At 37.7% G+C, this 15,735-nt stretch overlaps 1 protein-coding gene across 6 annotated transcripts in view; it reads right to left on the reverse strand.

Moving 5' to 3' along the window:
- smc6 (structural maintenance of chromosomes 6) overlaps window positions 1-15,735 on the reverse strand; it is a 46,630-nt gene that overhangs the window by 6,057 nt on the left and 24,838 nt on the right. For all 6 annotated transcript variants that reach the window (XM_042333036.1, XM_042333035.1, XM_007897051.1 and 3 more), the window contains 13 exons: window positions 14,511-14,657; window positions 13,439-13,527; window positions 13,045-13,209; window positions 10,223-10,401; window positions 9,888-10,089; window positions 9,298-9,412; window positions 8,155-8,315; window positions 5,805-5,940; window positions 5,063-5,143; window positions 4,705-4,875; window positions 4,482-4,619; window positions 3,383-3,528; window positions 1,883-2,008 (listed from right to left, as the gene is read on the reverse strand). In XM_042333036.1, the coding sequence (XP_042188970.1) occupies window positions 1,883-2,008; window positions 3,383-3,528; window positions 4,482-4,619; window positions 4,705-4,875; window positions 5,063-5,143; window positions 5,805-5,940; window positions 8,155-8,315; window positions 9,298-9,412; window positions 9,888-10,089; window positions 10,223-10,401; window positions 13,045-13,209; window positions 13,439-13,527; window positions 14,511-14,657 (1,856 nt within the window). The remainder of the gene's footprint in view (window positions 1-1,882; window positions 2,009-3,382; window positions 3,529-4,481; window positions 4,620-4,704; window positions 4,876-5,062; window positions 5,144-5,804; window positions 5,941-8,154; window positions 8,316-9,297; window positions 9,413-9,887; window positions 10,090-10,222; window positions 10,402-13,044; window positions 13,210-13,438; window positions 13,528-14,510; window positions 14,658-15,735) is intronic.

The following is a 15,735-nucleotide window of genomic DNA, read 5'->3' on the forward strand; positions in this document are numbered from 1 at the left end:
GTTTTTTCTTTCCTACTATAAAAGGGATTTTATTCCATTTACTGTTACGTACTGAGCAGGGAGTTCCACGTTCACACCACCCTCTATGTGAAGAAGATGCTGCTAAACTTTCTTTTAGATCAGCTACTATATATGCCCCTTCATTTTGAACTCACCAACAAGTGGAAACAGTATATTATCAACCACCTTTTCAAATCCTTTCTTGATGGCTGTATTCACTCACCCATAATAGCATCCTTGCACATCTACACAGCATCCCTATACTTCCTGTGGTATAGCGACCAAAACTGCACTGTACAAATGACTAACCAATGTTTGGATTTGTACTCTATTCTTCTGGAAATGAAGACAAAGACTCCTATGTACATTCTTTAAGAGCCTTGCTGCTATTTTTAGTGTCTGGTAGATAATAATAATCATAATAATAATCCTTGCATTTGATATAGCGCTGTTCACATCTTCTAGATGTCTCAAAGCGCTTCACAGCATATACTGTAAAGTATATTTGTGCATTTGTGGGCGAAATGCGGCAGCCAATTGCGCATAGTTGTGTCCCACAAATAGTCGTGGATTGAGTGACCAAATTATTATTTTTTTCTTGAGGGCTTACTTTTAGGCGTGTGGAGTAAGGAAAGTTGCCCAAGGTTTCGCCCTGTCAGGAATCAAACCCAGGTCTCTCACTTGTGAGGCGAGTGCTCTAACCACTGAGCTACAGGACTCCACCAAGTAGTCATTAAGGCGTTATAACTAGAAGAGGCAAAGGCTGTAATTCCAAAATTGTCAAGTGAGGAATTAATAAAAATTCCTGTTGGTTACATAAAGCAATCACATTGCAAACTAAACTCTTGTAAAATAAAGTATAACAGGTTTCTCGTGTTCTCAAAGCGCTGTAGTGCATCTTTCCACTTTGACTCTGCAAATATACCAAAATATAGATGAAAGCCAGTTCAAGGATAATGTTCAAACTACAGTACCAGGATCCTTTTTTAATGAGATTTTACAAAATATCACTATAGCAAGTAGTTATAATAGTTCTATGCAACTAAGATATCAGATGAGATAAACTGTTCATAGTTACAACTTGCGATTACCGACTGCCCTTTATACAGATTGCATCTCGGAATGTTTAGTTAAGATGATTGAAATCATTAATGTCCAATTCAATTAACCTGGAGCTTTTACAGCACTGCTGTAATAAGGTACCTGCTATAAATAAGACACTTCTTTCAGTCAGGCAGCATTTCTTTTGATTCATACTTTTCTTTTGAAATATAGATATTGTGGTTTTAAAGCTTCCTCTAATTCTATTATCTTCCAAAGCGTGAACTCAGTCCACATTAAAAAAAATCAACCTGCAAAGCAAATGATCAACTTCGTAAGCGCAGCCCATGTCAAGGGAGCAGTAAAATCAGTGTAATCAATCAGTTAGTGCAGCTACATAGTTAATCTTGGTAGTTGCACATGCTCGTCTCAAAGATTAAGCCAAACGTACAGCCTGCATACTGAAACTATGAATGGCTCATTTTATGGCTGCCTCCCCAAGCCACGTGGATTGGATGGAGTCCACGAAAGACCAAGTTGTACATGTTCTGTGGAGGGAACATGGAAACTTATTGTCAAGTCATCTAAAGATGGAAAATGCTCATATGTTCCCATTATCGATTAAAACGTGTCGGCAAATCAATGACAGAGATAAAGGTTTTAAAATACAACATCCGAGAAACACCGCCTGTCTGAAATAACATCTCATTTATGGCTGGTCAACTTATTGCAGCAGCGGAATAAATAAAAGATGTTTCACAAATACCTAGTATTAGGTAAAAACATTTAAAATATAATCAAATAACATTCACACTGGTACTAAATTCCTTAAGTCACTTACCTTCTGAATATTTTATATGCTCTGTGTCTACCTTCCATTATTTTAGTTAGCAGCCGCATAAACTTCTTCAGGCTCTTGATCTGGCCTTTTACCCTTTTGTATGTTTCCAAAACTTCAAAGTATTGCCTATTTGAAAACAATGTAAATACTGCTTTATTAAGTTAAAAAGGAAATCCATTACAACTGATACTCAAATATACACAAAAACATAATTTAATTTGAACAAATTGTAAAGTGCACAAAATATACTTATCCATCTTATAGAACAATAACACATTGTCGAAAATTTTAGCGTAAAATGTAATGACTGTGCGACTGTGGATTTGGTATAATGCAGTCCTAAAACATTGTGATATCAGAATATACAAGAGGTGCTAAATTAGATTCCCCAGGTTTTAGGAGCAACTGTAAAGTCTTCAAAGGAAAAGGGCGCAACAAAAAAAGAAATTGGAAACTAGACTGAGATTAGCAATACAGTGAGCTCCATTTCAGATCAGAGGAGATAATAACATCTGAAGGATTAAGAATGCAGCCTGAGAACACAGATGTTTGTTGTTGATTAGGCATGTGAGAGACACGAAGAAAAAACAACTTCCACTTATAAGGTGCTACATAAATTCAGGTTGTTGTCAATGGATTCAATATGATGGCTGAATAGCCTTTTCCCATCACGTTCAGCATTTTGCCTAATTATTTGTCTTGCCTGAATCTTTATGGATGTGTGACTAATTGATCAAGAATGTCCCATTATTATTTGTATATTCCACATTTTAGATTTTAAAGTATTTGTGAGTTCTGTAATTTAAAATAAAAATTGTATTAATTTAATTTCGATAAATCTGAGCAATGATCTTAAATAAGGAGGAATAGGAAAAGTTTACACATTAGGGTCAATAGAATCTGTATAAAGTATTCTTTTGTTCCAGTTTTTCAGATATTGTCACCCTCTTGGGTCTCCTCTAACAAAGCATTTCCTGACCAAGGCAGCCAATGTATTCCAGTTGGTGACTAGCTACTTAGTATCTGACTGTGGTTTAGCTTGACATGCCTTTGATTATCTCTCTGAGGAAATTTATCGCTAGTTCACTACCTTTCCCCGATGGCCTGGCCTGGAGCTGATAACATGCTTGCAGTTGAATTCTCATCAGAATTCAATGAACGTATCTTATCTGAGAACACCCATTCCACAAGGGAAACATCATTCTTACGTGGAAGGTAGGAGATGGGGATTCAGTGTGTATTCAGTAAATTCTTCCTCTTAATCAGAATTGACAAACAGCAAGGTTTAGCTACAGCGATCTCTGGAAAACCTTTTGTGTAAACCTACAAAGATAAATCCTGTCAGCAAATCTACAAGTTGCCTCTGCAGACACAGTTCCAGTTCATAGGAGACTAAAGCTTGCTTACGTGAAGTTTTATGTCCGTTTAGAGTTTGAAATGTTTGAAAAGATGTTACAACTTCATAAAATAGCAATCTGCTTTTATATGAAACAGGAATACCTTATAATTTCCTCCCTGTTTCCATGAAGTTTCTGTTCGGTGTTGATCCTTTCTCTCAAATGATTGATCTCCAAATCGATGCTCTTTGGGGTTTTGGTGACTTCCAACCGTTCTTTGCAGATCTGACTGGCTTTAGAAGTATTTTCCTACAACAATCAAAATCATAAGGAACCAGTGAAGGCATTCCATCATTGCACTCCACCTTGCACAGCCAGTCCAGAAGCTCAATGTCTTGTTTTAACCCCCAACTGTCATTCAAATCCATATCTGTGCTCAGCTTTTCCTCACCTCCATAACTTAGTTTTACTGCCCTTGGGCTGCCAAGACAATCATCTACACCTTTATTACATCCAGGCTCGACTATGCCAACTTTCTGCTTGTCAGCTCTTCCATGAACAGGCTGCAGACTATCCCAAACTCTGCTGCCCTTGTCCTCTCCCACGCCAGGCTCCATTAGCCTAATAGACCTGCTCGGCTCTATGGCTCCAACAGATAAGAGTTCAAGATCCTTCTTCCTGTAAAATCCTCCATGGACTCAACCCACCCTACCTCTGCAACCTCCTTCACCCATACCAACTCCATCGTTCCCTTTGCGCAGCCGACACTGGCCCTATTCGCCCCTCCATTAGCAGGCAGCCTTTCAGCCACTGGAATACTTTCAGCCCGTTTTCCAGAAATTTATTTCCACTTCCTCCCCTCTTGCTCCCTTCCTCCACTCTTTCAAAGTATGTCTCAAAACATACTTCTTGGACCACTTTCAGTCACCTTTCCCCACCTTAACCCCCTCAGCTCCTAAGCTCAGTTCAGTGTCCAACCAGAATCGTCAAGTACTTTGGGATGTCCTTTCGACGTGGAAGGTATTATATAAATGTAAATTGTACCATATTGTAAGAGATAAACTATTTAGTCATCATCACTTTCTGGACCTCAAGTGATTTAAGAAATACAACTGCTTAATGAGATAACTGTTTTCTGAACACGTGACCAGTCCGAAACTGAGAGGGAGAGAACGAGAGGAAGGGAGGCAGAGATTGAAATTTTCACTAACACTATACCTGTAGTTCTAATATAACAAATACAATTTTGTAAATTTGTGTACCTCTAAAACTTTTTCCTTAGTAGTCAGATCTTCCTTCAATTTATCTATACCGTACAAGTGCTCCTTTTTCTTGTTCTCATAATGCCTCCAAAGGTGTTTGTCCTTTACAATCTCCGTGTCAATCGAACTCAGTTCTTCCTGTTGAGAGGAAATGTAGGCGTTTTGTTTAACTTTATAAACAAAATTAGGAAACCTTGGAAAACATTTCACCATTAATGTGCACCTTTATTGGATCAGCTTCTTCAGCTATCAAACTTATTTTCTCTTTTATCTCTTTATAGTTTTGTTCAGCCTCATCCAAGATTTTTCTGTGCACATCCATGTCTTCCTTGGCCTTCTCCAATTTACCCTTGCCAGACTCGATTCTGCGCCAGATATCTTGGGCTTCTTCTTCCTAGGATTAAAAAAAATTACAATCCTAAATTGTAAGATTAATATGTTTCATGTCTATGAAAACTCACAACATGATCCAGAAAAAGCTAGAACATTTCAACCATTTCTGTTTACAGCAGACCTAAAATAGACAGTGTATATGCCCAGATTTTCAATTAAATATGAACAAAAACGGTCAACGCACTTACCAGTGTTGAGATGTCTACTGACTGCAGTTCCTCCACATTCTCTAAATCTGCAATTTCTAAATTGTGTTTTGTAATGTTTTCCTGAAATAATTCAAAATATATATTAACATTAGTACTACAGGAGTATAGTAAAAGCTTTGAGGTGTCTTGAGATGAAAGGTACTAAATAACTGTAAATTGTTTAGTGCGGAATTGGGTTTCTTTCTTGAGGAACTCTTTGTAGTTAGTGCCTTTACTCTGTCATTTCTATAAAAACTGACTAAACATTTAAACAAATAAACTGGGTACTGAGTAATGTTGAAACTACTCAGTTACCAATTTTGCTGTACAAACTGGCAGTTTTGACTTGCAGTTCTTCTGAGTTAACGCACTGAAGTGCATAAGGGCACTACCATCTGCTTCAGAACTTTGCTGGAGGTACTCATGTGAATGAGTGGCCTGAATTATATATACTTGGGCAAGGTATTGGAAAGCAACTGATGCCTGTATTCAGAGTAGAGAGAGGGGAGCCAAAAACATATTCAGGATCAGTGAAGGGTCACCTACAAAATACACAGTCTCTACACTTTACAGTGTAACAGCTGTGAAGCACTATGAGATGTCGTCATGTGAAAGGCACACATTTTCATTTGTCCATGCTACCCAGTGTGAACAAATGCAAGGATTATTAATTCTCTATAAAGAAAATTGGACAGCAGGGAGTTACTAGAATCAAATGTAGTGCTTTTTTTAAACTTCTGACCTGGATTTGCCTTCTTTGGATCTGTTTCTTTTTCAACTGGACCTCATTCAGCCTGATTTCTTCCTCTATTGATTGCAATCGCTGTTGAAAGTGTGATAATTGTGCCACCTTGTTATTGATTTCAATTTCCAGCTGTCTGTAAAACAGAGAACCTTAGACATGGACAATCCGCATTTTTGAAAAGAAAATATATGCCAAGCACAGTAACTTTCTTCTATAATTAATTCTTTCAGCAATTAACATAGTGATGACTCCTAGTGGTAATTCTGCCCCTGAATGATTGCTTCTGAAGCACATGAATGATGTAAGCTACAGCCTTTACCTGCCTCTTATTTCTTTTTAAATTGTTGACAAATAGCTAGAACTCTTTAATAATGTTAAAGGCAGAGCTCTGCAATCGCTGTTGAAAGTGCGATAACTGTGTCATCTTATTATTATTTATAAGGCAAGCACTCTGGTACACTATCCAGCGTAAAGGGCACTATATAAATACAGAGTGGTGTTGTTGTTGATAGCTGTGCCCAGAGAACACCTACAGTCTATCAACATTTCTGTAATACAGGCATCAGGTCAAGTAACTGCAAATGCATCATAACCAAGTCCCATGTTCCATTCTGGATTTATATTGGCTTTAGTTAGTCAAGAATATATATCCAAAAATCTGAACTTCTTCAAAAGAAGATGAATACTGACTCTCACTCTCAAAGTACCCTTTTCACTGTAGATAGCCATCAACGGGCTGAATCATCACTGACTCCTACCCTGTAACAAATAGTGAAAAAGCTGTTCTTTTGCAGTTACTAAACCCAAATCTTTCAAAATTGATACTATGTACTTAAGCAGCAGCTTCTGCATGAACAATATTCTTAAAATTTGGGGAGTGTGCAACAATATTCCGAATGGTGGGAAAGCTCTGGAGTTAATAGTTAATAAACTGATTCCTTTGTTGCTCAGAGACAAGGTGCACTTGTTGTAGCTGTATTTGCCATGTTTGATATAAGCACTTTTCATAGGTTTGATAAAAGAGAGGGTAGGGTTGCATTGAATATCCAGAAAGACACCTGACAGAAGAGTGGGACAACTGAGCTCAGTTAAAGGATTAAGTATAACAGCAAGCTAATTTTTAGGCAGTCATTAAAGATACCATTGGTACTATTTGAAAATAGTAAGTCTCCCAGTGTACTAGCTAAAAATCCCCCAAATAAAATTGGCTATTCACCCCAGGGCATTGCTGCACACAAATTGGCTGCCATATCTGCCTTCAAATACAGCTATTTACAGTCTACAGTAAAATCCTGTTTAGGACATTTCAACAAAGTCAAAACACTATATCAATGCAAGGATTATTACACAGTAAACCCCCGGCTATCGGGACCCCAAATATCCGGGAATTCAAAATTAGTTGGACAGCTCTGAAAAAAAATCTGTGATTCAAGTCCACCCCACGTTTTCAAACTCCAGCCATCCCAGATCTTGACACTGATTGGTTAAGGCAAAGGCATCAAAAGAGCTGCATCACATCAGTGGCAAATACAGAACTATTGTTTTTTTGTTTTTTGGATATTTTATTTCATTCATTCAAAGCTCCTTCTTATTCATCTGAAACGTTAGGGAGGATTTATTTTTATTTACTTTAAATGTTAGAGATTAGGATTAGTAATTAGCTGGAAAATTCGGTTTGCCAGACTGGATCTCCGCCCTATCAGTTCGGTTAGATGGGGATTTAGTCTAATTTCATATAAATTAATTCAGGTAGGTAGTGCCTTCATTTATACTGACAGTCAGACCAACAGTAGGAATGAATGTCAAACAAAATCAGGGTACACACTAGATCCAAGTTGGCATTGAACCCTTATTGGGTGTTTGAGGTTATCATGATATGCAATTATACTTATCACAACACCAATTAGAATAAAAATAGTTAATTTGCTGCTTGAGAAACACAGATTTTGGAGAAGACCTCAATACAATGATCGGGTAGATCACTACAAGTAACAGTGAATGAAACCCAAAGGTAACAGTTTGAATGATTTGCATAAAAAACAAGTCAATATTATTCATGCGGGATTCATGCTGTCTGAGGACCTATTTATACAGCACGGTTGGCAAATCACTCCTCGTCTATGACGTCCAAGCCTTTAACGTGAAAACTATTGCATGGTGAATCACTGACAGCAATACATAACATATTAGAACTATAAAAGGTTTGTTCCAGTTGCTGCCTTGTGCACCCCGGCCCCCCTTAAACCATCTCGTGCTCCCCCACGGACCACTTTGAAAGCCGTGATCTATTCCTTTGAGATGTTTTGATACAATCACATTCAATGAAGAAATGTACAAATGTACAAACCTGATTTCTGTTTCTACATCACTACCCAGGTATCTTGCTCTATCCATTTCTGAGGAGTAGTAGCGGTTTGTAAAGACCTGGTCACCTGCTTCTGTAAAAGCTTCTCTGCAGTTCTTAGGTGCCTTTTGTTGCTGCATAACTTTACGCGCTGTGCTGTTGTCCTACAAAGGAAAATTAATTTTACACATATTTGGTTTTCATACCTTATTATTGCAGACATAACAGAATTAGTTTGTATGAAAATAAAAAATACCTCTCAGAATTTCACATACATTTGGTCTAATGGCTAATAATAGAATAATAATCCCTCGAAAAAAACAAAACAATAATAAATTGGTCATTTTCAATCCATGACTGTTTGTGGGACATTGCTGTGCGCAATTGGCTGCCGCGTTCGCCCACAAATATACAGTCAATTCACTTTACAGTATATTCTGCGAAGTGCTTTGGGACGTCTAGAAGACGTGAAAAGCGCTATATCAAATGCAAGGATTATTATTATTAAGAGAGAACATAGAAAATTTAAAACAGAAACATAATATGTGTTAATCCAGGCCTTATTCTTAAGAGCAACACTAACCAACATGAGTTTAAAAATAACAGTTTTAGCTGATCAAACTCCATCAGTACCCCAATGAGCATTCTGGGGTCCCCAAGTCTTGGCTCACACCAACCTACACTTAACACTTTTGGGGATTACGTGAGTAAGGTGTCCGCAGGGAGAGAGGGTGTACCACATTTCCAAGCATATGTTCCATTTCAGTTTGGTTTGGATAGTCTTAAGCATGATGCTGGATTCCTGTGCATGTCAAATATCCATGCGATTAAAAGAACTTTTTTTTATCAAAGGGACTATAGCAATCAAGTAACATGTAGCACATTTTTTAAATAAAAGTGCATTGCACTCAATCCAAACCTATTTCAATTCACCATTAAAAATACAGTTGTAACATACAATTAATCACTACTTTTATTTTGTATCAGCACCTTGAGACGTCCTCCCGACGTGAAAGGCGCTATACAAATGTAGTCTTGTTGTTGTTGTTCTCCTACGTATCTACGATAATAGGGAAAGAAAGTAAATACTCAAAAGACATTGTTTGACAACCACCAGCTTAAGATAAATGTAAAACAACTACTTACTTTGATTAACAGGACTCTTTCTATTCCTCGCATATCAATCAAACAGTTTGCCACCACTGCATTATCTATTTCTATGGCATCAAGAATTGTTGGGAAATCTGGATGATAAACACCTCTTCAAAGAGAAGGGAGAGTTAATGGTTATCTTAATGTTGTCACTTGTTGACAGGGGATCTTAAAACATAATCAGGTATTACTGGATCAAGTACTAGATGTACTTTTGTGTACGAGAAGCTATAGTAATATGCTGTTATCTCTTCATTAACAAAGACAATGCAATATAGAATCAAAATAGAATTGCAGCATTAATGCACTGCAAGGTACAGGCATCTAATTAACTACTAATAATTACTATTACTATCACTATTGTACAAGGCACCCCAAATGTCATTTTCAACTGCAATATACAATTAAATCTCATATAAAGCAAGCATAATTCAAACTCATCAACATATCTTCGCTTTTAAAAATCGACAAATTCAAATTATATCTCCTATTTACAGATCTATTTAGCTACTGATTCCTCCTTATAAATTGTAACTTTTTTATGTTCTAACATCTTTGAAACAGTTGAGTGTTTGAAAACTTACTTGCCCCTTACATCGTACACATCATTCTGAAACTCGCACACATTAATTTGGGGTCTTCTTCCAGTCCTGAAGTTTCGAGACATCAAAGACTGCAAAACCTGTTCATCTCTGAAATTATCGCAGCAAAATGAAAGCAACAGTCCCTTCAAACAACTTTCAACTGCTAAACCGAATTCCGGATATTTCAGTCTGAAGCAAGCACCTAAAGATTAAAAGAAATGTCTGTCTTAATGACTGGCAGCACTTCATAATTCTCAAACTATGTTACTAGCATTTATTTTACAAGAATCTTAGGAATAAAAGAATAAATTGTACAGTAACCTAATCAGATTTACCTAAAGGGCCAACTGGTTTCTTACGGAAACGGCCACCCTTATGTGCTTCCTCTATTGCATTGAGCAATGAAGGCACGTTCTCTCCAAAGCGTTCCAGCCTGTCTGTTCGACTGGCCTTTAGCTCTTTCAGGCGTCTCTTCCTGGATTCACAAACGTTTTTTACATCTTGTTCTTCTCGCCTGGGGATGTATAAGCACAATAAATACCACAACTACGGCATGATTATGCACAAAAACATAAACTTTAAAAACAAAGATACCTATGAAATAGTCTATTTCTTGAAGAGGTCTTTACATATTTAACTCTAATAAAATGAATATCACCTTTTCACAATTACATTTAGAAGTATTGGTGCAATGTCTAACTTCTTTGGGGAAAGGAGATGGTACGTGGAGTCTCCAAGGTGACATGCCTGGTAATGATGGAATACAGGAATTTGAGTTGTTCCACTGTGGTAGTCTTGATTGTCCAGTTCCTTGAGATAGGCAGATCTGTACTTCTCCAAGGCAATGATGATGACAGACCAGCCAGCCTGGCTCATCAGCAGGATTTGGAGGAACGGATTAGTTATTCGAGCTGCGACTCTTCCGACTCAGCTTGGCTAACATTGCAAGACAAAGCCCTAATGGTTAGTTTGGTCCAGCTATCTCAATAGATGGACAAACCGTGGGTAGCTTGCATACAATGGCAATGTCAAGCTGCAGGGCCTTAGCTGGTTACACTCCAGCAGTACCCTATACTCTGGTTATTGCCAACCTGTGCCCATACTCCATAGCAATGTAGACAATTAGAAATTGTATACAACAACAACTTGCATTTATATAGCACCCTTCACGCCAGACTGCGTCACATAGGTTATAAAGAATGCTAAGTAGCTTGATTTAGAGATTCTTAAGTATAATGTGTTTGTCATACAGTAGGTTGACCAAAGCAAAGGTTTTAAATTGGTTTACTTTTCAAGACCATTTGCGATTTAAAGCTTAACATACACTTTGTTAGGAAGGAATTGAAGTAAGATTCCGAACAGGATAGAAAATTGAGGCACTTTAAAAAAAAACTGCACTGAAAATACTTTAAAGGAAGATTGAGGAACAGAGAGTGACCAACAAATAAGGCTTTCTTTCTGTAAACAAAATGGGACTTTGAAAATCTCTGATGTTCCTTGGACTTAAAACGGAAGCCATAGATATCTTCACCAATTGAGAAATTTGGTGGAACAATTAATTTCGAAAAAGGTTAATGTAATCTTTATATTTAAAAAGCAAAAAAATTAGATGCTATTTAAGGAGTCCGCAGCTCAGTGTTAGAGCACTCGCCTCGCAAGTGAGTGGCCTGGGTTCAATTCCCGACAGGGTGAAAAATCGTAGGGCAAGTTTCCTTACTCCACATGCCTTTGTTTACCTAGCCGAAAGTAGGAACCCAGATGTTAGTCAATTGGCGGATCGATTTTCAGGGGGTAATAATTGCTTCTAACAAAAACTCATCACTCAATTCACAACTGTTTGTGCGCAATTGGCTGTCACATTTCTCCCACAAAATATACAGTCAATTCACTTTACAGTGTGTTCTGTGAAACGCTTTGGGACGTCCTCCCAACGTGAAAAGCGCTATATCAAATGCAAGGATTATTATTATTATTATACAGTCAATTCACTTTACAATATATTCTATGAAGCGTTTTGAGACTCTCGAAGACATGTTGAGGCGCTATATCAATTGCAAGGAATATTATTATTAAAATAAAGGCATGTATGGTTCTGCTGCCAGCAACACCTGATGCGTTCCTTTAAAATGTATTTTTTCTTCCATTTAGAACAGGGAAGTGGTAAGTAATACAACTACATTAGGGAAACTGAAAGTTGCAAAAATTCACGATACTAAAAGGGAATCCTTATTGAGATCTAATCCACGCACAGGGAAAATGATTAAATATAAAAAATGCTTTTAAAATGCTTTCAGCACTGTAATGTTGGAACATAGGCTATGCACAGTGCTCCCCATTTTCTTCTTTATATTGCCTCCATTGAAATTCCCTCACCAAGCTTCTTTCATTAGTCTGTGTACATCCTATTTTTTAAATATAATTGAGTCATTCAACCGCGTAAAAGTTAAATCACCAAAGCATGGAGTACAGTTATACACATTGAGTTCAGTTTCATCAACAATGGGAAGAACTGCACCCGTCTCAGAATGGCTGTTTATTTCAGCGAGAAGTGTTTCAGATCAGTTTGGTAGGTCTAGAGCCACCTAACGGCTAGAGGATTGCTGAAGGAGCAAATTCATCAATGAACCCGAGTACAACAGCCTCCAGGTGAGGAAAGTCAATTTTAGACATAATCCCTCAAGAAAAAAAAACAATAATAAATTGGTCACTTCAATCCACGACTGTTTGTGGGACACTGCTGTGCGCAATTGGCTGCTGCATTTCGCCCACAAATATAGTCAATTCACTTTACAGTCTATTCTGTGAAGCACTTTGAGACGTCTAGAAGACTTGAAAAGCGCTATATCAAATGCAAGGATTATTATAGTTCCAGCTCTTCCAGATAAATTTTTTTTTAAAAAAGCTCTTTGCTTCATATACTTTATGCCTCCACTGATATGATTTTAGCTACTGAGAAGAAAAAACATAATAATCCTTGCATTTGATAAAGTCCCTTATCATTTCATTGAGACATCTCAAAGCGCTATACAGAATATACTGTGAAGTGAATTGACTATTTTTTGTAGGCAAAATGTAGTAGCCAGTTGCGTTTCATCAATGGCAGACACTATTAGGTTATTAATACAATTTATCGACCAAGCTGTGCTGGAGGACAAACCTAAGTTGATACAGTTCGTCTCTGGATTTGCTGATTGCATGTTGAAACTGGTCTGTCTGCTGCAGGGTGGTGGCCTCCTGATCCTTCAGCACTTTCAGCTGCTCCTGCTGACTGTTAATTCTTTCCTGCCGTTCCCGCAGGTCAGCCTGTGAGCTTTGATTTACACTGTTGAAAAATTGAAGAAAAGTGTTAAAGTTGAAATATATTTTGGGTGACGGAAGAAAAATTGTATTTAAAATACTACACATGCGTACATTTATCTAAAAAAATTACAATCTGATGTATGAATTTGGTCAAACGCAAGACTCAACTTCTAAAATGCAAATAATTTAGGTTTGTAAAGTAAGAAAAGATCCAACCAGATTTTCTTAAGACTGCACAAAAATCCTCAGACCTATTTTTCAGTTCTTCAATTCGGCGTTGTAATTGTGTATGATCTTTTTCAAGCTGTTTCGACTGTGTTCTGTAGCGGTGGAACATTGCCTGACAAAGAGTTCAAAAAGTTTAAATTCTTTTGTATATGGGCAATTAGTTAATTAAATCGCAAACATAGCTGTGATATACAGTAAGACACTTCAAAATTAGATCAAGAAAGATTAAAGCAAGGCTTGTATAAATTTTAAAAGAAAGTACAATAAATTACATTTGTATAGCGCTTTTCACATCAGGAGGACATCCCAAGGCACTGGAGAGTCAGGGATTCAGACAACTGAGCAGGGGGTTGGGATCAGGAGGGTACAGAGGGCAGGGGGTCGGAGTGTGACCAAAGGTGTGTTCGAAGAGGAGGGTCTTGAGACATGCCTTGAAGGAGGCAAGGGAGGGAGCGAGGCAAAGGGACTGTGGGATGGAGTTCCAAAGGGTGGTGGCAGAGAGGCTGAAGGCACAAACGCCAAAGGTGGGGCAGGTCGAGCGGGGGACGTGGAGCAGGCCGGAACCTGCTGAGTGGAGTGAGTGGACAGGTTGATATGGGATTAGCAGGTCACATTCAGTGACGGGTCAAGATTACATTTCCCACGATTCATTGCATCTTGACCCATGCACACTTACCGGCTGCACTGAATTATGCATGCACAATGGTGATTATTGATTAAATTGGATTTTATATGACTTATGCAATTTACCTGCAACTCGGACTTCACGGTAAATGTGGGAATAATGGAGGGGAGCAGTGTTAGGAGGTGATTAATACAAGCAGTGCAAAGAAATCCAAGTGGTATTGATAGAAAAGTAAATGAGACTGAGGTGAATGTACCACTATATGACTTATAAAGACTTTTACGAGTTTTACTGTATTCATCTACCTCCTTAAATATTTCATTTGACAACATTTTTGTGTTCTAGAGCAAAGCAACCTTGGGATGAATACATCAAGAAATGGTGCATTGTTAGCTCATTTCTTTCATATGTTATTGCCTTTACAAAATATAGCATTTCATACATCTGTTCAGATTATTAATTAAACCTACCTCGGTTTCTTTATATGCTTTGTTTTTACTTTGTACATCTTCTTTCAAAGCAGTACGCTGTGGTCCTAATACTTGCGTTTCCTCTGTAATTTTCTGCAACCGATCTTGAACTGCTTTAAATTTTTCTTCTTCCTCACTGACTTTGACCTAAAGAACAAAGTTACTTTTATATATTTTAAAAATAGTAACAATTGCTGTGCATTTGTTAAATTTAGATCATTCAAGGAATCAGATCTGCATTATAGAACTTCAAAACCAGCTCAACTACAATGCACAAATGAGTTTAAACCCCAAACTAACATTTAAAATCTTCCTATTTTATTTGCAAAGCTGGGCAGACAAACACATTTATTATAACTGAAGATGTGAATTTCCTTCTGCAATTGCAAGATGCGGAGAGTAATTTTACAGATCATATGAAACATCGATAGTAGAATGCCTCTTACTTGTATTCTGACCCAAATGAGGTTTACGTTCAAACACAATGTGTGTTTTTCCATAATTCTTGCTGCTGTCTTTCGCACGTAAATTGACCAATTATATTGCAAAGGGCAAAATGCGAAACAGAGCCAAGACTATAGAAGTTTTGGGTTTTAACTTCAAATGTCATATTCCTCTTGGAAACCGCTCTCCACTTACACTCAACCAACCCCAAACAACAAAGAGAAAAAAGTCAGCTCTACTTCCTAATTTCCCAATATGCTGCCATTCATCACAATGAGTTAAGAATCTAAAAGAAAGTGCTAATGCAGTTAGTTATATTCTTTACGGAAAAGAAGGGAGAAACTCCCTTCTCTTTGTGAACAATAACATGGGATCTTTAACATACACTTGAACGGGATCTTGGTGTAGCATCTCATCTGAAGCATGGCACCTTCAACAAGACATGACTGAGGCTTCCGCAGAGGGTGGCAGAGGCTACCGAATGAGCCAGGGTGACACAGGAAATTAAGAAATGTAAAGGTGGGAAATAGAATTAAAGAGTTGACAGAGACTTAATAACAAGAGCAAGATCAACAGGTCCTTGTTCCTATATGACCAGCGGCAATTCACCAGGATGATAGAGGGTGAAGGACATAACTCTGATGAAAATACAGTAAATTCCTGAAAATGCAACTCTGGCTTAACTTGTGACTACCACTTAAGTCATTATGTTGTCAATATCCCGGCCACATTTATTCATGCATTTATACATACGCCAAACTCGGCAATCGGATAATTTGTC

Source organism: Callorhinchus milii, unplaced genomic scaffold (assembly GCF_018977255.1).
Source record: "Callorhinchus milii isolate IMCB2004 unplaced genomic scaffold, IMCB_Cmil_1.0 Scaffold3, whole genome shotgun sequence".
In the NCBI taxonomy this organism is placed as follows: Eukaryota; Metazoa; Chordata; class Chondrichthyes; order Chimaeriformes; family Callorhinchidae; genus Callorhinchus; species Callorhinchus milii.